Here is a 22,766-nt window from a genome sequence, read left to right as displayed (position 1 = left end):
TTCTTTTATTCAAGGTCACCCACTCTTGGGGAGCGACGTGGGAGAAATTTCAGGAGGCTGGTTAATTTGGCAGTTATTTGCAAGGTTGAATTAATTTCCCTGTATTAGTTTCTAGGGCTGCTGTAACAAAGCGCCACATACTGGGATGGCTTAAAATAACAGAAATTTCTTCGTTCACCGTTTTGGAGGCTAGGAGTCCACAGTCAAGGTGTCGGCTGGTTCCTGCCCTCTCTGATAGCTCTCGGGAAGAATCTGTGCCATGCCTTTTTCTTAGTTCCTGGCGTCCGCAGCAATCTTTGGTGTCCTTGGCCGCATTGCTCCAATCTCTGCCTCCATCCTCACATGGCCTTCCCCCTTGTGTGTTTCTTTCTTTCTTTCTTTCTTTTTTTTACGAACCCAGTCTATTGGACGAAGGCCTATCCTGACTGACTATGACCTCACCTTAACTTGCTTACATCCCAAAAGACCCTATTTCCAACTAGGGTCTCCTTTACAGGTGTTGGGGTTAGGAATTCGACATATCTTGTTGGGGACATAATTCCACTCGCATCACACTTCAGTGCCCAAGACGTTGGGAGTAGGAAGCCCTCAGCCTCCTCCTTCTTCTCTTCTCATCGAGCTCTCCGGCCTTTTCAAGGCCTTATGCACGACAGAACCAGAAATGAGAAGCCTCCAACAAAGAGCTTCTGGAACATTCCTGCCTGAGGGAGGTGAAAAGCACCTCCCGCCTGGCCCCACGTCTCGCATCCCTAGGGATTCTCTGAAGAGCAGGGGAGGCCACGTGGTGCTCGGTGTCGTTTGAGCGGCGAGAGACGCGAGGGCCAGATGAACTATGGAGACGATGGGAGGCAGGTGCCAGGAGGCAGGTGCCAGGAGGCAGGAGCCAGGAGGCGGGCACTGCCGGAGGCCAGGCTGCCGCGTGAAGTCAACAGGCAGATGTAGCAAAATCCCTAATGATGGAGCTGGATTTCTAAGGAAGACAGAAAAGCTGATTCCTCCCTTCCGAGTAAAGCTGATGCTACAGATTCAGGGGCCTTTTCCTTTCTCCCTGGACCCTCTGCCCTCTCAGTGGGGGCAGTCTACAGGAGGAAGATGCGCCAATCCAATGGCTCAAATGACGAGACCGGCCTCGTCACAGGGCACTGTGGAGCGGAGAACTCTGAGTCTGGATGTTTGTGCCCCAGGCTGGTCCTGCCACCATGGGCTGTATGGGAGGGGCTGCAGGCAGATGCAGCTCCAGCTGCCATGTGATGGCCTCTCATGATTCTAGGTGCTGGCACACAGAAACCCATGTGGCCTGGCTGTATCCTATCAGGCTGGTGGCTCTGTGGCCCTATTGTGTGCAGTTGCACATCCCTATGCTCACAAAGGGAAATGTGTAACCACGAGGTTCATGCACATGTGTGCTGCAGACCTGTGGCATGCACACACTAGGGGGATGGATGTCCAATCCCAGCCCACCGGTATCCTATGTGAACCAGTACACACAAACTAATGGTAGACACGTGGGCAGCAGAGAATGCACCTGTATCCCAGGGAACTACATTTCCCAGGCTCCCTTGCCCTTGGCTTCTGGGTTTGGCCAATAGGAGGCTCTAATGGAACATGAGAGGGCAGGAGGAAGAGAGAAGGCAGGGCATTTCTCCCTCCTTTCCTTGGAGAGTGTTTGAGGCAGCTGCTGCCTCTCTTCTGGGAGTCCGGCTCCTTCTGGAAAGTCCCTTCCTCTGTGGGCCCAGCTTCCTCCATGATCTGAGCACCTGCTGGAAGGCCTGGCCTCTGGTAAAACCACCTCCTCTTGCTTCTGTCCACTGTTGGGTGAAAGGGGCTTCCTATAGTTACTGACATCTGGGCGCCTCGTGGTTCCCCAGTATGGCTTCCCTGCTCTTCCGTCACCTGGGTCATCTCCCTCAACGCCCTCTGTTAAACGAAGTGGCTATATCGTAAGCTCTTAGAATGTGCCAGTGACTGTTTCATGCGTTATCTCCTTGAATTCTCACCTGGGTAGAGGATGGGGTTGATTACTGACTCTGTTTCATAGATGAGAACAATGAGGCTTGGAGAATTTAAATAACTCGCCCAAGGAGAAATCTCTATTCGGACTCAGTTGGAATGGGAAGAACACCAGCTTTGGGGTAACTCTCATCTCAAGCACTTAGCTGTCTGACCTTAGGTAAGTTACCTGATATTTCTAAGCCCCCCGTTTCCTAGTTCTAGAACATTTTCATCACCCCAATGGAAGCTCCGTACCCACTCAGAGTTAGTTGCATCCCTCTCTCCCCCGGCCCCTAGCAATCACGAATCTGCTTTTCATTTCTATGGACAGGTTGGACGTTTCGTATAAATGGGATAACCCGATATGTGGTTGTTAAGGTTTGACTCGTGCCCCTTTTTCCCCGCTTCATTCACATGTTGAAGTCCTCACCCCCAGAACCTCAGAATGGGACCTTATTTGGACACAGGGTCATTGCAGACGTAGTTAAGAAAGCCCTTAGGGTGGGCCCCGATCCCATGCGACCAAAGTCTCTATAAAAGGGGAGAATGTGGACTCAGACGCACGCATTCGGGGACAATGCCACATGAAGATCTACGAGCCGAGACACGGCGAAGGCCGCGGGCACACTGCCAGCAGCCGGGGCGAGGCACAGAACGGAGTCTCCCTCAGGGTCCTCAGAAGGAACCAACCCCCTCGAAGCCTTGATCTTGGACTCTGGCCTCCAGGACTGCGAGGCAGTAACTGAGTCGCCGAAGCCGCCCGGCGCGCAGCACCCTGTGATGGCAGCGGCAGCTTTTGTCTCTCTTTCCACTTCGCATAATGTTTTCCGGGCTCATCCACGTCGATCATGTCTCAACCCGGCATTCTGGGTCCTCTAGGACTTAGCCCTGGAGTGGTGATGGCGAAGCGTGTCTCGACAGCGAGCGGCAGCTCTGTCCTCTCTCAGTGAGCCCTGCAGGATGCAGACATGACCTGTGTGTGTGTGTGTGCGTGTGTGTGTGTGTGTGTGTGTGTGTGTGCGCGCGCGGTCGGTGGGGGGACCTGGCACGCACAGTCCTTCCAGGATACGCCGCTGAGGAGGCCTCAGTGAGAAGCTCTGTTTCTTCCCTCGTGGGCACACCTGTGAGATCCCGGGGTGCACATCTCCCCGTGTCCTGCTGAGAAATAGGTACCAGCCCTGCATGGCTCCTGTCACCGCCCCAGGGACATCTCCAGCTCTCCCCTGCACCCAGGGCCTGGGGGGACCTCTAGGGTTACTTCACAGTGTAGTGGTTAGGAGCGTGGCATCTTGAGGTTCAAATCCCAAGCTCTGCCGCTTGGGAGCGTTGCTGCAACTCGCTGTGCCTCAGTGTGTCCATTTGTGAAAAGGCGATAGTTAAATCGTGAAGAAATTAGTTACACCTGAGAGCCTTGTTTGGTCTGGTCCAACCAGGCCAGCTGCTGCAAAGGGCCCCGCCGTTCCCCGCATACGCCCTGGGCTTTTGCCCTAGAGCTGGACTCCTCAGTCCCACTTACAACGTCCTCTGCTCCTCCCAGGGGCCCTGTCTTGTTCGGTGACAGACCATCGACCCTGTCGCCCTGTGATGGGTTCTCCTCCCTCATCCTGACACCCAGACCGTCTCCCACATGGATCTCACGACCATCCTGTCTCCTCATTCCCTCATCCTTATTTAGGGCTCATCACTCCCGATCTGGACTCTTCTAGTGCTTTCCTTTACTGGTCTCCCTGCCTCTCCATTCTGTCTTCCGAATTTCTTTGGTGTTCTAGAACACACTGTGTCCTGCGCATCCCAGTGGCTCCCTCAGGGCCCGGGGGCACAGCAGGCACGGTGCACACATGCGGGCCGGGTACCTTTCCGTGCTGGTAATTCTGCCCAGAACCCTCTCATCCTTCTTGTTTTCCTACTGAACTCATGTTTATTTTCCAAAGCTGGCTCAGATGACCTGTCATCTAGAAAGACTCCTGTGGCCACCCCGAGGCCCTTCCCGGCCACTGTCATCGCAACCCTCACCTTGACACTCCAGGGTTTCCAACTTATTAACTCTCTCCCCTGTGACAATATAATCATTACATGAATTGTTGTTTTACTCACGTTCCCCCACCACCTGGAATGCTGCTTGCTAAGAAGCAGGTACTTAATGAATGTTTGCTGAATGAATGAATGAATGAATGAGACTTTGGGTGCCCAGGACTCAATCTGGGATCTGGTTTTCAAATTCTCTAGTGAGTTTTGGCTGGATTTGAATCGAGACTAAACAAATGGTGGGGTGGGGGCAGAGGGGGCAGGATACCAAGCAGTCTCTCAAATTCACAGTTGCCGGGCCAAGAGAAGATGGTCTTCGGGGGGGCTGTGAGGGTTCCACGCACAAGTGGGCGGTCTTTTCATTCCGAACGGCTCCGAATCATGGAACTCACGGATACGGGAACGTCTTCTTCCTCGAGCAGGTCAAGCAGGGTTCCCAAGAGGCTGGGCGCAAAAATCATTGATGAACGAATGAATGCCTGAATGAATGAATTCTCGAGTCCTCAGAATTTAGCGCAGGCTAGGTGCACACGTTCCCAACGAGCATCTGCTGGCTTGACTGGAACTGGAGAAAACCCAGGCCGGGCAGGTGGGGATCGACGGTGGCAGGTGAGGGCTGGTGGCAGGTTACCTGGGGGGGTCTTTGCTACTCCAGATGTGTATTTGCCTCTTTTAAATTTTTCTTGAGGATAATACACAGACAGCAACCCTGCGAGTGGAGCTTGATGAACACATGTCTACGTCCGAGTGACTACCGTCCAGATCTAGATCGAGAACATGTTCGTGGCCCTGGCGCTGCCCTCTTGCCCACTCCTGGCCAGTTCTCCACGAAGCGAGCCATGTCGCTGGCTCTGGATTGGTGCCGCCTGCGTTTGAACTGGCTATGAATGGAGCATGCGTATGATCAGTCTCTGTTTTCCTATCTGCTCTTTGTGAGCTGGGAGTCACCACGTAAGTGCCAACAATCAGAATCTGGGCGTGAAAGCGTGCTGGCAGGTGGTACCCCCTGTAAAACGTGGGTTCTCGGGGTTTGAAGAACACAGTTAATGTCTCCTTAAAGGAGCTGTCTCGAGCAGAGTGATTTTCACCTTCTTCACCGAGAGCACCCCATCTTAAGAGCCGCCCTCTGCCTGACAGCGAAATCTTCCCTCTTCAGGCTGCATGAGTCAGACCTGGAACCCCGCACTGCGCCGTTCCGGTCACGACGCTGTGCCCACCTCCTCCGAGAAGCCTGCCATGCCAGCCTGGCCCAACGCCAGTGTCTGACGACCCCTGGGCTGTGCTGGTGGCATGGGTCTTGCTCGCTTTCCACATCCAACTTCCCTCCCCTGACCAGCATCAGCAACCTGCACTGGGTCCCCTGGGTTCCTGGGCTCACTTGAAATATTGGCAGGACACTGAGCCACTCCAGTCTCCTCAGAGAGACCAAGGCAGCTTCTGTTCCCTGCCGTGCAGCAGGCAGAAGACAGTTTTTAGCATGGGGCAGGAGAGAGAGAGAGCTGAGAATGGGCTTCGGTGTGAGAGACTTGGGTGCAAATGCTGGCTTGTGTCCCAGGCCAGTCAGCGCAGGTCAGCCCGCCTTCCCACAGGGGAAGTGGTGCCCGTGCTGTGTCGTAAGGATGAAACAAACTATGCGACGTGCCTGCACATAAGAAATTCTCAGAAGCCGTAGCTACCATTGTGACAGCTCAGGGGTATAGCCTGGCATTGAAGAGGTTGGAATCTGAACCTAGAATGCCTAGGTTCGAATACTGACTTCATCCCTTGTTAGCTCTGGGGGCTCGGGCAAGTTACTTAACCCCTCTGTACCTCAGTTTCCCCATCTATACAACAGCAATAGCGACAGTACCTACCTTACAGGATGGCTAAGAATGAAGTGAATATCTATAAAGAGCTTGGGACAGTTCCTAGCACAGAGTAAGTGCCAGGTAAGTGTTAGCTCTCTCTCTTCTACACAGATGATACACCTGAGTAAGTAATAGTTCGTTTAATAATTAATTAATTAGCATTAAATCAGAGCTGTTATGAGGATGACACGAGATAACATACGGAAAGTTCTTGCGATGATCTACACCATGCCTGGTACACAGTGAGTGCTCACTACACGGTTGCTCTTATTTTTAAAAACATTCAAGACTTGGATGTTAGGTGAAGGAAGCAGGAGGGTGTAGGATAGACGAGCAGGTAAGGGTGGAGGGGAGCAAGGATGCCGTTGGGGTCCTGAAGGGCTGGCCTGGCCACCTTCCCGCTCTTGGGCAAACCCACCTTGATGAGTGGGTGGGTCTCCATGGGTCTCTGGACCCTGGCACGTCCCAGAGGGCTTTGTACCCAGCAGATGTGCCACCAAAGCTTGTTGATGGAAAACCAGAAATGGTCTAGAGAAAGCAACCAGGTTTAAAAACAAAAAAACAAAACCAAAAAAAGCCAGGTAAATTTCCTTCCTGATCCTCTAGAGATGGGGAAGACTGAAGAACAGGGTACAAACACCACTTCTGAGAAAATGAAGGGCTTTCAAGGGCCGAAGATGAGTACTTTGTTTTCAGCTCCAAGAAAGATTGAATGAGAAGGAACAGACATTACCGTCAGAGGCACGGCAATTCTGATGAAAATCGAGGAACAGCTTTCTAGTCCCAGTATGGGGCATCTCAGCTGTAGGACTGCTGGGCTTGAGACCCCACTGTCTGCCTCTCTACCCATTGCTTGCACTTTAATTCCTTTCTAAATTCATTTTTAAATTAGAGTTGACATACGATATTATATTAGTTACAGGTGTGCAACGTAGTGATTAGATATTTACATAACTTCAGGAAGTGATCAAAAAATATTTGCAAATGATATATCTGAGAAGGGCTTAAGATTCAAAAACATAAATAACCTGCACTTTTTTCTTACTAAGAGGGCCACTAACAGATAAGGGCAACATCAGCGGATCCCTGGCAATAAGGACCCCTGGAAACTGAGACCTCAGCATCTACTGGCGTTTGAAGGGTCAGCTGACCTATTGACTCAAAGAGGTTGTCACGGTGACGGTACAAGGCACAGTGGAAATCGCCTCTCCTGCGGCATCACCATGCGAAGATTGTTTTCTAAAGAACTTACACCGATGGAATTGGCCATGCAAAATTTTCAAGACAGAAGAGCCCTTTATATTAAAGTGTTTGAGGATTTTGGGGTGCAACGAAGCATGCTTAAACTTGCCACAGGGAGATTTTTCCAGAGAGAAAAAAAGCAAGCATTTGCTGTTTAAACTTCACTGAGTTCATATTTTAAGAAACTTTGGCCAGTCTGGCTCCGGCAGAAAAATTTCCCCAAAGGAACATTTCATGACACAGCTTTTATGTTAAGTGCTTAGTTTTACATATGTGATAAAAGTGGGTAAGACCATATATCTGGGTTTTATTCTCTTTTCACTTACTTTTGTGGTCAGTGTGGGCACATTTATTCTACGAGATGGACTTCCGGGAATGGAAACCTAGAGCGAAAAACTGCGCTTACAGGAAATAAAGATTCAACTGTGGATGGCTGGCAAAGACGTTCATCCAGGAATCAGTTTGGTTATAAATCAGGGGTGGACGGTAATAAAATACTGACAAAAGGTGATCTGGCGTGATGCAGGGGAGTGTGATCCCGGATGCGTTTAAGAATGAAGAGAAGAAATACCCTCGGTGCTGAATGAACACGCACATTCATTCATCTGTCTGAGGATTAGAGACAGGCCCTAGTGCTTTTTACATTTAAATATTAGGTCCATATATTTTTTTTCCTCCGACATAATAAAAAAGTTGAAAAGGATAGAGGGAGATAAAATAAATAACTCATATTTTAACACTTTGGTAACATGCTTTCCAATGTTTTTTTCCAGTCTCAAGGAACAGCCATAGCCACACTCCGATCTACCAGATGACCTTTTAGAGGTTCCGCATCTGTGGGTTTTTGACTCACTCAATTTGCTATTTAATAGAACTCTCCCCAAGTTTAATAACCCTCTTAATCATCGCAGAGTTAAAATAATACATTTTTGTCTAGTAACTGTCTCAAGAACTTTCAAAAGACTGCCTCGAACAGGAATTAGGAGAGGGCTTGTGATTTAAATGCGGCAGACTAGAAAGGAAAAGGGAAGAAGTCATTATGAATACGGGTAAGAGAGACGGAGGGAAGAGAGAGAGGGAAAAAGGGATGAGGAGTGGAAAAGAACGAACCCACAGTTTGGGTTTCAGAGGACGGTCATGGAGGGCGACCCACCTGTTGGCCAGGTGAGTGCGGTGATGATGGGGACAGTGGGAGTGGCAGCAACCCAAACGAGGGCCCTTGGGACGGACGGGCCAGGAGCCAGCGGGCAACTCCCTGAGATGCGAGCCTCCTGGCCTTGGCCGCCATCGTGGAAGAAGGGCGACCCTCCAAGGGGTTAGGAAAACGGGGGACTCTCCGCCCACCAGGCATCTGGCCTTGACTCACACGCAGGAATCCGTGGGCAGAAAGACAACAAAAGCTATTTTTCATGCAAGAGGAGTTGGACATCAGGAAAAATCAGAGCCCCTTTGTATGACATGCCAAACTGCTGAAGCGAGAAAATGTCTCGGGCGCGGGCTCAGATGCGAGCCGGGAACAGCGCGCTCGCCCTGGGGAGCCCGGCCGTCAATGCGCGCTTGTTACCAGGCTTTTCAGAGCGAGGGCCGGAAGCGAGTGCGGGGCATCCTTCCCCCGCCGCACGGCAAAGGAGAGCTGGCGACAGGGTCTTGGCCGGACTGTCCGGCCCCTGGACGGGAGCCTGGGTGTCCTGAAATGTCCTCAGGGCGTCTTTGGGGGGATCCATCGCCTTTTCCTTGCTTGTGTGTGGTCTGGGGGCTCGCCAAGGATTCCCTTCCCCTGAGACCCAGCCTGACTTTGGGACCCCTCCCCGCGGCCCACGTCCTTTGGGTTAGCAAATGAGCATAAACCACCAAGCACTGAACACTTGATTCCCGCCCCGAGCGAAGCACTGACAGATCTCATCTCGACTCCTGACAGCAAATCGGCACAGTAAGTATTGCTAACGTGCTCATTTTGCAGAGAAAGCAGATGAGGCTCAAAGGTAGTGAAATGACCGGCTGAAGGTCCCACAGCTAGTTGGACTCCAACCCTGACGCACTCACTCCAGGATCCGGGCCCTCCGTCACCATCTCCACCACCACGTCCTACTTCCTCTCCCAGACGCCCCTCACCATAGCCGCGGAGCACTGCAGGACTCTGGTGAGGCAGCCGTACGTGGAGCCCTGCATGTATCTTCCATCTGATCCTCTTGAAGACCCCGAGACAGGTCATGTTAGCGCCCCCACGGGAGGCCCTGCCGTCCGGGTGTGTTCCGATGCTCTCCACACCCAGCACTGTATTACGCGGCCCATCTTTCTCCGGTGGCTTCCCTGGGCCCAGAGAGTAAGTTCCCCAAGGGCTTTCAATACCCACAGTGCCCAGCACGAAGGTCGAAGGTCAGCACTCAGCAGGTGCCCCATAAATGCTTAACGATGACAGACTTTTAAGTAACACTGCCCTCCAGGCGGCCTCTGGCTCTGTGTGGTGTTCGTGGCGGGCTTTGGGAGGAGCGAGAAAGGGGTGAGGACTGGTTCCAGCTCCCAGCTGCCAATTTCTGTGCAACCTCAGGACCCTCCAGTACCACCTTCCCTCCGCTTCCAGCTTCCCGTCTCGCTCTTCGAATCGAAGTCTTTTCTCGGGGTAGACCAGGACACCTAGGGGTGGCTACATAATTTGCGGGGTGCAGTGTGAAATGAAAATGCAGGTCTTGTTTCAGCACGATTAAGAGCATGAAAGGATGCACAAAGTCCAACTGTGTCAACAGCACACGATAGGTCTGCATGCAGACTTCTGAGGAACGGACAGCGGTGTACCCACATCCACACACACGCACACCCATCAACACCAGCTCGGGGGTTTTGGGGGTGCTGGAGCCTGCAGGGTCAGAGCTGGAACGGATAGCAAGAGCGAGACGTCCGGATTGAAGCCCCGCTGCTCTCCCTCCTCGTCCCAGGTCGTGACCTCACACACCTCGCTGTGGCAGGGGCAGGGAACCGGTAGCGACAGCCTTGGCCACCAGGGAAACCGTGGCCCTTGTTAGCAGGCAGCACTGCCCATGGCCCTTGCAGACGGGCAGCAGGTGCTCTGGTGCCCATAACACTTAGGGTAGATAAAGATGGCCCACCTGCCGGACACTGCGCCTGGCACCAGACCTGACTGCACCAGCATTATGTGCCATCTAAAGTCTCAGGCCCATGAATATGGCCCTGGTGATAACAATCATTTGGCATCCTTTGAACATGACCTATAATACTGGGGTCCAGGTTTTTCTAGGGCAGTCCTAATTTTCAATTTTCTGGACCTCTCCCCACCCCACTCCACCACTTTGCCCGCCAAAGCTAAGAGTGCCACCATTTCAGAATCTCAATAACACCTCTTATGCCAACGATGACAGAAAATCCGTTGCCTGCTCTTTTATCTAGAGTTTTGGTTTAGAAAAGATCAAATGCCACAGAACCATTCATCCCATGGGGGAACCCGAGGCACTGAGGTTCAACATTCATAGCCTGACGTTTCATCACGAGGGAGAGTTGCTTCCATCCATCCAGCAGGTGACTCCCACAACCGTGACTCCCACTCCCACATTCAGGCCAGCCCTGCCTCAACCCTGTAGAGAGAGGTGGTCCTCCAGCTCTGTGCACTCAGCCCATCCAAAGCCAAGCTCTCCTGCCCCCCACCCCCAGATGACGCCTCCTTGGTTCTGTGTCCTGGGGGATGGTTTCCTTGCCTGGGGGGTGGTTCTATCATTATACCCATTTTACAGATGAGAAAACTGAGGCTCAGAGAAGCTAAGGAATTTGCCCGTACAGGGTAGAGCAGGATTCAGATGCAGCCCTCTTTACCTGCCCTAACCCCTAGCACCTGTCCTAGTAACCATCACGTGAACTTGGTTTGGCTTCATGTGATCACCTTCCTTGACTCTCTTCTGGCAGAAGATGACAGAGAAGTGTGCGGGGCTAGATCTGTGTGGCTTCGTAGGTCAGGGAATGAGTCTGACTTGATCACAGGTGGGATGTGGTCTCACTGAAGGGTGTTCAACTAAGAAACGATGTGATCTGATTTATATTTTTATAAGATCCTTCTAGCAATGTTTGAAGGGCCAGCGTGGGGAGTGGGGGACAAAAGAGAGGGCAGGGAGACCGGTCAGGACATACTTGGGCATCCAGATGACAGATGACAGAGGCTGGGAACACGGTGGAGAGAAGTGGAGGGAAAGCTGTGGTGTGTTCTGGGGGTAGAGCGGGTGGAATTGGGGGTGGGGGCTGTAAGGAATCCAGAGGGGATGTCGCAGGAAATGGGGTTTTCATCTTATCTCTGAGGTGGCCAGCACTGAGCTGGGCACAACGCAGGTTCTCGGTGTTTGCTGGATGGGTGGACTAATGGCTGGGTGGGTGGCGAGGGGACAGGGCTGATTCTCTAGAGATGAGAGCACACTAGCCAGGAGCAGCGCATCTGACTTTGGGGCCACCGCCAGCACGCAGATCTTCGCCAAGGAGTCAGGGTGAAAAGAGGTCAAGTCAACAGTGTTTCCAAGAAAATGAGCCTAAAGTCCTGTCCCCACTGCGGTGCCTCTGTGGGGGCCACTGTGCTTTTCACAGCACTTTCCCAAGCACCATCTCACTGGATTTTCACACAAGGGAGAGGGTGGGGGAAGACAGAGTATAGACAGGACAGAGGGAAGAGGGAAGGAAGAGCAAGGGAGAGAAAGAAGGGAGGAGGGAAGAGGAGGGAAAAAAGACAGAGGGAGGAAGGAGAGGATGGATGGAGGGCAGGGGGATGGAAGGGTGGACAGGGAATGGAGGAGGGAGGGAGGGATGAAAGAAGTGTGGTGGGGAAGGACCGCCATCATGTTCCAATCTGACAGCCAAGTAAACTGTGGCTCAAGGAGGTTAAGGGATAAGCAGAAAAGTGTCCAGATGGTTAGCGGCAGAATGAGGACCAGGCCCCAGGTCCCCTGACTCCCATCCCGATGTGCCCACTCTCCCGCCCCGTCCTCCTTCATCACGGCCCGTATCCTGTGACACTGGCGTCCACAGCTCTAACTTCAGTGCCTGCCTGGGAATGGGTTGAGGGGACATGTGGCCTGGGTGGCTGCCATCATCACCCCTGAGCGCTGCCTCAGCGCTAGACCCTCTTTCAACTCTTAATTGATAGCCCTCAGGTTCTGATCTGATGGTTCACAGAAGCCATGCAGAGCGGCTCTGCCTCTGAGAGGTAGTGCCATGTTCTCCATGGCCTTGAACATCCCTGGGGAGGCTCGGCTTCTCCATTCCCAGACCTCCAGGTCAGCGAGCGGACCTGGGGCCTCACTCAGCTGGGCTGCAAAGGTTGGGCCACTTAATTCTTCTGGGAACACTTCCAAGTTCCAGGAAACATGGAAACGGGGAGCAGGCAATCACGCCTTGAATATCTACAAGGTGCCAGATGCCGTGAGGGTTATTTTGCGTGTGTATTCTCCTGTAACCTCTACAACAATCCCCGGGGCTGAGTCGACAACGGTTCCATTTTACGGTGAGGGTAATAACTGGAGTTCAGAGAGGTTAGGCAGTTTGTTTGAAGACACACAGCTGACAAGCAGCAGAGTCTGGACTCCAACCCAGGACTGCACGACTTCAGTGCTGGCTGGTTGAGGCTGCCACTTCCATGTGGACTAAAGCGGGCTGTAAAGAGTGAGCTGGGACAGCACACAGCCCCTGTCTGTCTCCCCAGGACCAGGAGGTGACGCAGAGGCTGATGGCAGGTTAGCCAGGGAGTCTGATCATTTCATTATTTGGTTTTCTCTCACCTTCTGGAGCTGGGTTTGAATACAGAAAGGCCCCTCAGCCTTTCTACACTCTAGATTAGAGATGGGGCAGTGGCCGGGAGGAGGAGGGGCCCACAGACAGCATTCATCGAGTACCTCTGCCTCTGTGGGCTTGGCATTGTAGGCAGCACAGAAGGATGAGATGCTGTGACAATAGGAACCTCGCTCAGGTCTGCTATCCTGCAAGGTGGGGGAGGGCAGGGTGAGTGGAGGAGGGGAGAGAGCAGCCCCAGTTAAAACCCAAAGCCCTTGAAGCCCAAATGCGGTGGAGCCCTTTGCAGCCGGGGGACATAAACGCTAGAGGAGCCCAAGGAAGGAGCTGGGGCTGGCTCTATGGAGAAGGTGGCTTGAAGGTTGATGGATAGAAGTTTAGGGGAGGTGGGTAGAAGTGGAGGAGATGACGAGGCTGATACTTTAGGGGAGCAAAAAACAATCAGAGGACTCTTCGGACCCAAGCACGTCCCTGGCTCCAGGGCAGCGGGAGGGCAGGGGGAGGAGGCCCGATGCCAAGGCCAGGCATGGCTAAGCGTGAAGTCACCGCCTGCTGTCCCTGAGCCAGCAGAGAGCCTGGGGTCTGCAAGGGCGGGGATGGAGGGTGGTACTATCTGCTCTGCAAAGACCCTGGAGCTACACCCAGAGGGTTGTCTGGACCCCAGCCCTGTCCTGAGGCAGCAGAGACATCAGGGAGCCCCGGAAACGCAATGGAGCCCTGACCAGCTGGCCGCCCAGCGATGGATACCTCTGGGCCTCCCTCACAGCCTCCCTGTGCTGGAGGTTGGCAGTTAGGTTCCTTGTCTGGCTCCCGGCCCACACCCAGGAGCCTGGTGGAATACAGAGGCTGGGCAGTCCCGATGGCCCCGTGTTCTCTGGACAGACGCTCCATTTGGGGGACACCTACTCTGTGGCTGTGTGCTGGGTACTCTCACATTTGCTGCCTCATTACCCCACCGTTCGGTCGCACGAACGATAACCCAGAGAGGTTAAGTAACCTGCCCAAAGCTACACAGCTGCCTGGCGAAACTGGGATTTGAACTTACGTCTTTGCTCCCCCAAACCTGGCTTCTTTCCTCTGCTCCTTGCTGCCTTTTCAACAGAGTTAATTTTAATGTGTTTGATTGTCTCTTCTATAAGCGAGGTGGAATACATTCTTTCCAGGCCTCTGTATCAGAAAGAGCTAGGTTTCTCTTGAGCATTCATTTCTTTTTATTATGTGTACACTGTGACTCTTACATCCGATCATGTCCTTCTCTTTGTCCCAGGGCCCAGGAAGCTCAGAGACAAATCTGTGGCTCACCTCTGGCGAAGCAGCCAGCCTCTGCAGTGGGCGTTCTGTGCACTAACCAGCCTCAACCATCACCTTATTTGCCTAATTTTCTTTTAACTTCTGTCCCAGTCTGTCACCTATTTTGTTATTTATCTCGTCCCTTCCTTCCTTTCTTTTTCGATGGGAAGCAGAAGACCCAAACAGAGTAAAAGCCTGTGATGTAATTTTCACAGCTTCCAAAAGTTTTCATATGAAGAAATTAATACGTTAGAGAAAAAACACGTCCTTCGTCTGGTGCCATGTCCTGACTTGCAGCTCAGAAAAGACGGTCTCGTGCAGAACCTCCCAGAGTGCCACGGGGGTGTAGATCAAGAATGGTGAGGGGCTTGGGGGTAGATCTAGGCAGGCCCCACCTGGCCCATCCCTGGGGGGTAGAACCAGTCTGTTCTCTTTTTTGAGCTGTTCCCAGGAGAGCCAGCCTGTGCAACACGCACGGGAAAGTGTCCTTGGTGGAGGACAGGGCTGCTTCTCTGTGTGCGTTCGCAGGTTAAGCATGATGTAGGTGATGAACTGTGGCAGAGGAAGGCCCGCAGGGAGTGAGTTCCCTTGTCTTTCTGTATTTCCTGCTGCTTACCCCGTGCTAAGGCGCCTGCTTCTTCCCCACCTTCACCAGGTGCCCGCTGCAGGGGAGGCAGTGCCGACAGAGCCCTAAGTAAGCGGTCCCCCTCCCGCTCCCGCTCCTGGTTCTGTTACTAACGAGCCGTGTGACCTTGGGTAAGTCACTCTGCCTCTCTGGCCTTTAGTCTCCTTTGCGTGCAGAGTGTGAGGCTCGGGCTACATCAGCAGTTCCTATCCTCGGTGGGGACAGATGCTGGGGTGTCTCAGGCAGGGTGACTGGGTCATCTGCGATTCATTACTCTTAAGAAAGGGACAGAACCAGGCACCTCCAGTCACCTGAAGCAGATGCCAGGTCATGCCATTAATGGAGATGCTCCCCCCGACTTGTGTTCCATGTGTTTTCTAGAAGGAAAGAGAAATGAGCGATGCCCCTGCCAACTACCAGGAACCGGGGCCGCCCTTGCCCCCACCTAAATGATGCCTCCCTCAGGTAGAGTGGGTCCCCATGGACAGTAGCTTTGCTTTGCCTCATCCCGGGGGACATCTGACGATGTCTGGATATATTTTTGGTTTCACTTGATGGACAGGAGGGAGGATGCTACTGGCTTCTAGTGACTAGAAGCCACTGATGCTGCTAAACATCCTGCAACACACAAGACAGTCCCGCAGCAAAGAATGGTCCGGCCCCAAATGGTGCCATGGTTGAGATACCCTGCCCTGTCGTGGGGGGCAGTGGATGATGGACCCACACACTTGGGACTGTTATGAGTTGTCATGATTCTCCTGAGTTATCTCTACAGTACTTTCCGGTACTACTTGGCTGTGGGGGTGTTGGGTAACCCATGGGGTCCCGCAGCAAAGAATGGTCCGGCCCCAAATGGTGCCATGGTTGAGATACCCTGCCCTGTCGTGGGGGGCAGTGGATGATGGACCCACACACTTGGGACTGTTATGAGTTGTCATGATTCTCCTGAGTTATCTCTACAGTACTTTCTGGTACTACTTGGCTGTGGGGGTGTTGGGTAGGGGACCCATGAGGGGTGTTGGGTAGGGGACCCATGGGGGGTGTTGGGTAGGGGACCCATGGGGGGTGTTGGGGAGGGGACCCATGGGGGGTGTTGGGGAGGGGACCCATGGGTGCACTCTTGATTTCCTTTCCCAGTCCTGTTCCTCCATCTTCCTAGTTGGGACACGGCACCACTGACTTGCCAGCTGCCATAGCCCCAAATGCAGGCAGTCGTCCTTGACCTGTCTCCCCCTCCTCCCTTCCTTCCCCCCATTCCTCCCATCTCTGCTGTTGCCACTGGGCCCCAGGTCTTCAGCCTGGTCACTTGCAGTAGTGTCTAGACTGGTTTCCTGAAGGCCTCCCCTGCTTTCCTGAATCTCTATTCTCCACATACAGCCACATGTCAGATCATTTTACACCCCCTCCCCAAAGAGTTTTTATGTGATCCCACATAAAATAAAGCAAGCTCCTGACTCTGGCCGCAAAGCCTCTCCGGGACCCCCAGGCGGTGATGGAGCCCCGCCCACTCCGCCCATCCCTGCCCCTCCTCGCTCAGCTCACTCTCCTCCATCCTCGCCAGGTTCTTTCCTCCCTGGGGTCCTGGCCTTCCTTTTCCTAGTCCTGTAAGGTCTTCCTCCAGTCCTCCCCTGCCAGCTCCTCCCTGTCCCCTTGACTCACAGTCTCTCCCAGCCTCTCCCAGCACAGCCTCCTGCTCCGTGTTAATCGTAACATTCATTGGTACCTGGAAGTGTCAGCGACCCCATCAGAACGTCGGCTTCAAGGGAGCAGGGACCATATCTATCCTGCCCACACCGCTGGGACTCAGAGCCTCACGCATCTGACACAGAGCAGGTGTTGTGTGAGTATGTGTTGAATGAATGAATGAATGAACGAATGAATGAAGTGTCCCCAGCAGGCACCAGGTGACTTATATCCCTTACGTATGTGTCTAAGTAGAAAAAAGGTTGAGAGCCACCGAACTAAGTAATCTCAAGTCTCTTCCAGCTGGAGAAACGCCCCCCTCCTCCTACAAGCCCACGTTGAAGCCACAATGAACCTGGTTCAACTTGAGGCTGTGGGAGGCTCCCTGGGGCTTGTGTGGCAGAAAGTCAGAGGTAGGAGGAATGTTCCGGATCAGCCGGGCCCCGCTTTCAGATGAGGAAACAGAGGCCCTCCAGGCCCCTTCCACAGCTCCAGTTCGGCTGGGCTGGTCTTCGCCTCCCTCGCCTCTGAGACCCTGCGTCTGATGACTTGGGGCCCCTACTTCTCTGCGCTCCTGTGACTCTGTCCTGGAAGTCCCCAGTCCAGGCCCTCTGAGGACACAGACACGAGAGGTTTCTTTTAAAGAGCTGCCGGTTTCCCCCTGGGCCTTTCCGAAGCCTCAGAGACGGGGCTCCTCCAAAGCCGGCGCTGTGGTGGGGCCATTAAGTCAGATCTCAGGCTGGGGTCCATCGAGACCCTCAGCTTCTCTCTAAGTCAGGCGACTGCAGGTAAACGGATCTGTTCTTTCTGATGAAAAGAGAGAAAAGAGTAAAGAACGGAAGAGGACGAAGAGACAGAGCCGGGCATTAAGGGAAAGTGGACGTGAGAAGGGGCTACCAGGACCCCTTCCTGAACGACTGGAGAGCGAACGCCAGTTATGAAGCAGGAACAGGAAGGGCGAGCGCCCCCGCTACGGACTCGATGCTTGCATCCCCCCAAATCCATATGTTGGGGCTCTAACCCCAATAGTATTTGGAGGTGGGGCTTTTGGGAGGTGATTGAGTTTAGATGAGGTCATGGGAGTGGGGTCCTCATGATGGGATTAGTGCCCTTAGAAGAAGAGACCACAGAGCTAGCCCTCTGCCGTGTGAGGACACGGCGAGAAGGGGGCAGTCTGCAACCAGGACGCAGGCGCTCCCCAGGAATGAACTGGCCGGCACCTTGATCCTGGACTTCCAGCCTCCAGAACTGTGAGAAATAAATGTCTGTGGTTTAAGCTACTGAGCCTATCGTATTTTATGGCAGCCCAAGATGACTGAGACAACCTTACCTGCACTTTCCCAAATCTGCGTGGTTCAAATAAAGGACCCTCCCCAACTTCCCCTACCCTCCACCCCCCACCTCTTCACGCCCCCCCTCCCCCACCGGCAGCTGGTTTTTCCACCTCTTCACGCCCCCCCGCACCCACCGGCAGGTGGACAGTCTGCCTCATCTGTGCGCCCTCGGCCAAAATCCGGACTGCGGAAGGCGTCCTGATACTCAGGAGCCGTGGCCGTCCTAAGCCTCATTTTCTACACCTATAAAAGGCAGATAATTAATATTTACCTTGAAGTGTTGCTGGCAGTTACACGAACTAATGTAAGTCCTGCACAAAGGTCTTCAATGAGTGATGGCTGTTATTATTAACACGTGAGGGCAAAGGAAGGCCTGCGGGTGAGATGACTCGCTGGCACTGTGGGAGGAAGGCCTGCTCTGGCTGCGGTCACCCACCGGGGCCTGAATGGACGGGCTGCCGTGGGTTATCGCAAGACAAAATGAAAGCGAGCATGGACAGGAAAGGTTCCCAGCCCAGTGCCTGGCCTGGAGCCGGTGGGGAAAGGATGTTATTTGGATCAAAAGCTCCCTGAATGGTCTGATGTCAGGAGCATGGTTTAGAGCAGAGCTCCCCAGCTGACCTGGCATGAAGGGGTTCCAGGCGCTAGAGAGTGAGTCCCCACCCCCAAATCTGAGCAGCGAGGCAGGGCCCGGGGGGCTGGAGCCCTGGGTTGTCATCGATGACTGTCCCCTCCCACCCCCAGCCCCAGAGGGCAGGACTGACAGTTTCCTTGTTTCTGTGTACCATGGTGTGAATAAAGACTGGGCACAGTGGTGTGAGTGACGCTGTCCAGGCGAGGGAGGTGAGTGCGACTGGGGCGAAGGACCCTCAAACCCGCAGGGTCCAGAATCTCTCCACACACTTCCCCACTCGTGCCCAGGGCAGAGCTGGCACAGAGCAATCAGAGAGGCCACCCCTGGCATCGAGGCTGACATTTTAAGGTTCTGACAGAGCTGCTAGTATCCTGGGGACACCTTCATCTGTGGGCGACATGGGGAGGGGCGATGCTGAGGCTAAACTTTGCCAGGACTGTTTATTCTAGGGACAGAGCTCTCCCGATGACAGCACAGTGACCGGGTCCCTTGTGGACCCCGGCCTCCAGCAGCCCCAGTGAAAGCTCCAAAACTAACAGTGTACATGGGGGCTCTGACATGACACGAGCTGCTGTCACCAGGGCCCAGAGTCTCCGCTTCCTCTCCCATGTTTTCACGAGCTCTTTTGTCCCCAGCATACAGCACATACTCCATAACGCGCGCTTACATTCTATGCCTTGCCTAATTCCAAAATCCATTAGAGATTGAACCAACTTTGATCGAAAAGTCAGCAAAGATTTATTACTCCTTTCCTATGTCCCCAGCCTTGGGCTGAGTGTCACCAAAGATACAATGAAAGAATGAGTGGGGGTCTCAGGGAGAGGCAGGGAGCAGATGGCTGACCGTGGCTGGGACAGACTAGTTCAGAACGTGGTGGAAGAGGAAAGACAGAGAGAGAGAGAGAGAGACAGAGAGAGAAACACGATCAGAGACAGAGACAGACAGAAATGAGGAGAGAAGACAAGAGAAGACGGAAGAGAAGGGGCTATGCAATCTGTGGATCAGTTGTACATTCTCACTCCTAAATGCCTTCACGCTGCCGCCAGCTCGGCCTCAGAGCTGGGCTCCACTGGGTAGTCAAGTACTTGATTCTATTTTTAATGGCAACCCAGAAGCTGTTTAGCAGAGGGCAGGATGACATGGTGGAACGAGTTCTGCAGTGAGACAAAGGCTCAAATCTGGCCCTGCAGCCTCCCACCTGGGCACCTCCGGGCAAGAGCCTTACCCTCTCTGAGCCTGTTTCCGTCTGCAGATGGGGGTGAGGACAGGGCCCTCTCAGGGCTGTCGCGAGCATGCCACGCAGTAACATGCGCCAGGCTCTGGGTACCTGTCCAATAGAGGGGCAGAAGGGGAAGACCCAGCTTTGTGGGGGGCACAGAAAGAGGCTGGGGCGTGTCGGCCCTGGTGAAGCGGCTCCAGGCAACACCCAGCTGCCCTTCTGCGTGGAGCCCTGCCAGACTGCGTGGACGCTTCACGCACGCAGAGAGCTGGGCTCCCTCCCCTGGCCTGGCGACATCACTTATGAGAACAACCTGGAAACTGCACCCGCTGGTCGGGAGCCGCCAGCAAACCCTTCAGAGTCTCATCGTCAGTTTCTCCAGTTTCTGCTCAGAGGTTTGATCTTTTCTTTCTTTCCTTTTTTTTCTTTCATGTCACGCTTTGGGGCACTTTGCTAGAGAACAGGTGGAAATAACACATTTTACACGCAAAAGCCAACACTGAGGTGACCGAGTCTCTCCACGCCCCCAGGGAGTGGCCTGGGGTTAATGTGCTATATCTGTGTCTCAGCCTGGACACCGCTGGCAGGTGGTGGCATCGTAGATGTCAGATGGCTGTCGGACTCTGTGATGTGCTTTTATGAGATAAGCTGGCAGTTTCCACCCGGGTTGAGGGATTGTCATGATGCTTTTAGCCATGACAAGGAATCCTGACCAGCTCTCCCAGCCCTGGGTTGGCCCAAGAATGTTCCAGCCCTGGGAGGTGGTCTGGTTTGGCCCTCGAATCCCAGAGTCCTGGGGGATGACAGAGGCATTGTTGAAGTTTCCCAAATGGCAATGCCCCACCCTCCCTCTGCCAGCGGAGCCAGCTGCCCAGCTGCCCCAGCTTGGGGCTCTCTTGATGAACACATCAATCCTAATTAGGGTGAAGAATTAATAAAGGAGGCATTCGAACCTCTGCAGAGGCCGGGCTTGCCGGCATGGAGGACTTAGTTCCAATTTCCACTGGGAAACTGGAAGGCCTGGGGTCCACGTGTGCATTTGGGTGGTGACAGTGACATGACTTACTGTGCCCCATGGACAGTGCACAGTGGAGCCTGTGAGGCGGGCACTGCAGCCCCTGCTCCGTGTCTAACTCCGGTGCTATGGCAGGTAGTGATGTGGGTACATTCTCCAGATGAGAGGAGTAGGTGTTCGTGATCTGAGCAACTGCACGCCAAAAATGATGTTTTTCAAAAGAAAAAAGGAGGGTGTGATCGTGGGCCCACACCAATCCTTTGTGCGGCTGTGTTTCCCAAACTACTGATTGCACATCCCTGCTCCTGGAATACTCCACGAAGCTCCAAATCGCAAAGGGCAAAGCAGCCTAGTTCGGGAGAGGATGTGGGGGCAGAGGTGGGTAGGATTCTAGAGATAACAGGCACGGTCTAGAGGGGGAGAAAGGGGCCAAGTTGGACCTCGCCAAGCCAACCCAGCTTTACAAAGCCTCTTTTCAGATGACTCCAAATGTGGCCAGCAGGGCCATCTTTTTAAGAGCTCCCGGCCAACCCCCACCAAGAGCCAACCACACTAAACTATCTGCAGGGGCTGTAAATGCTTTAAGAAAGGCTAGGTACCTAGGAGAACTTCCCGAACAACTGAAGGGCGGAGTTAACACGCCGGGGAAAGGTTACAGAAAAACAAAGATGAAACTCTGTCCAGGGATTTTTGCAAGGAAAGCTCTGCCAACTTCCCCTATCCTGTCTCCAATGTGAAAGCCAAGACCGAGCGGCAGACCCGTCCGCAATCTGGCTGGGACCAGACGGCCCCTCCACAGCCACCTGTTAGTTCAAGTCCCGCAGCCGGGCGGGCAGGCACCGGGAGGCGCTGAAGTCGGGCGCATTTCACCACTGGAGGCGTCCGGGCCCCTTCCCCGGAGGGAGCGGTCCCCACAGTCCTGGGACACCCAATTCCGGTTCCTAGGGGGATTCCAACCTTACAATACCTAATATTCGGCCTCTTAGCGCATCAGAGGGTCGCGGCGCCCCGCCCTTTCTGCCCTGACAGGGCGGCCACGCCCCTCCCAGACCGTTCCCGGTCCGCTGGTCTCCAGGGCGCACCCCAGTTCTCTGCCGAGATCTCCTGCTGCCTTCTTGCCAAGGGACCACCACGGAGGGCTCGCTGTCCCAATTAGGAGGGGACTGGGTGTCGCTCCCCTCCCCTCCACACCCAGCCCGCAGGAGCGGACCAGTAGCCCGGTGGAAGAGTAGGGTGCGGATTAGGGTTTCGGCGGCGTCAAGCTCTGGCGACCCGACTCACCCAGACCCGCTAGTTGCTCAGCCCCCACCCCCATCCCTCGGCCGGGGCCTGAAGCTAGTGACGAGCGGTCCCGGCGCTCCCCGCCCCCGGCCAGCCCCGCCCCAGGATGGCCAGTTCCCATAGCAATCGCACAGACACCGGTTGCCAAGCAACCCTCCCCCTCCTCCCTCCCCTCCTCTCGCGTTCGTTCCCCCCAACCCCAGCCTCCTCCCGCCCCCTCGCCAGCCTCCACCTCCCCCGGGGGCGCCGGCGCGGCCCCTCGGGATCTCTCCGGTGTCCGGCTGCGCGCGCGCGCGTGAGTTTCGGGGTGTTTCATTGTGTGTGTGCGCGAGGGGGTGTGCGTGTGCTAGTGGAGAGTTTGTGGGATCGGTGTGTTGGGGGTCCCCAGCCGGGAGGGACCCGAGCTGGTACACAGCTGGCCGGAAGGGAACCCGCACGCTCTCTCCAGCTCCTTTGTGTCTCGCGCGGAGCCAGCGCCGCGCCCACCCCCCACCTCCCCCGCGCCCTGGACAGGGTGTGTGCGTGCGTGTGTGTGTGTGCGTGTGTGTGTGTGTGTGTGTGCGCGCGCGCGCGCGTGTGTGTGTTGTTGGGGGGTGCCGGGGCACACAGTACCTTCGATGCAGCATACCCGCCACAACCCCGAGTGGGTGAGGTCGCCGCGGGCGCGGCGGGGCGGGGGCCCGTCGTCCATGGTCAGGTTGGTGCCGTTGCAGATGTGTGCGCTGGAGTAGAGCCAGTAGTCGGTGCCGATGGCGATGGCCATGAGCGAGAAGGCGGCGAAGGCTCCGGCCGTGGTCAGCAGCA

The 22,766-nt window shown here is 54.4% G+C and overlaps 1 protein-coding gene across 1 annotated transcript in view; it reads right to left on the bottom strand.

Moving 5' to 3' along the window:
* CACNG4 (calcium voltage-gated channel auxiliary subunit gamma 4) overlaps positions 1–22,764 on the bottom strand; it is a gene marked incomplete at its 5' end in the record, with an annotated part of 57,172 nt that extends 34,408 nt beyond the window's left edge. The window contains one exon of the mRNA XM_006912422.2: positions 22,575–22,764. Within this exon, the coding sequence (XP_006912484.2) occupies positions 22,575–22,764 (190 nt within the window). The remainder of the gene's footprint in view (positions 1–22,574) is intronic.
* Positions 22,765–22,766: the final 2 nt, after the last annotated feature.

The sequence above is a fragment of the Pteropus alecto genome, unplaced genomic scaffold (assembly GCF_000325575.1).
Source record: "Pteropus alecto unplaced genomic scaffold, ASM32557v1 scaffold134, whole genome shotgun sequence".
In the NCBI taxonomy this organism is placed as follows: domain Eukaryota; kingdom Metazoa; phylum Chordata; class Mammalia; order Chiroptera; family Pteropodidae; genus Pteropus; species Pteropus alecto.
This window is presented reverse-complemented; position numbering and strand designations above follow the sequence as displayed.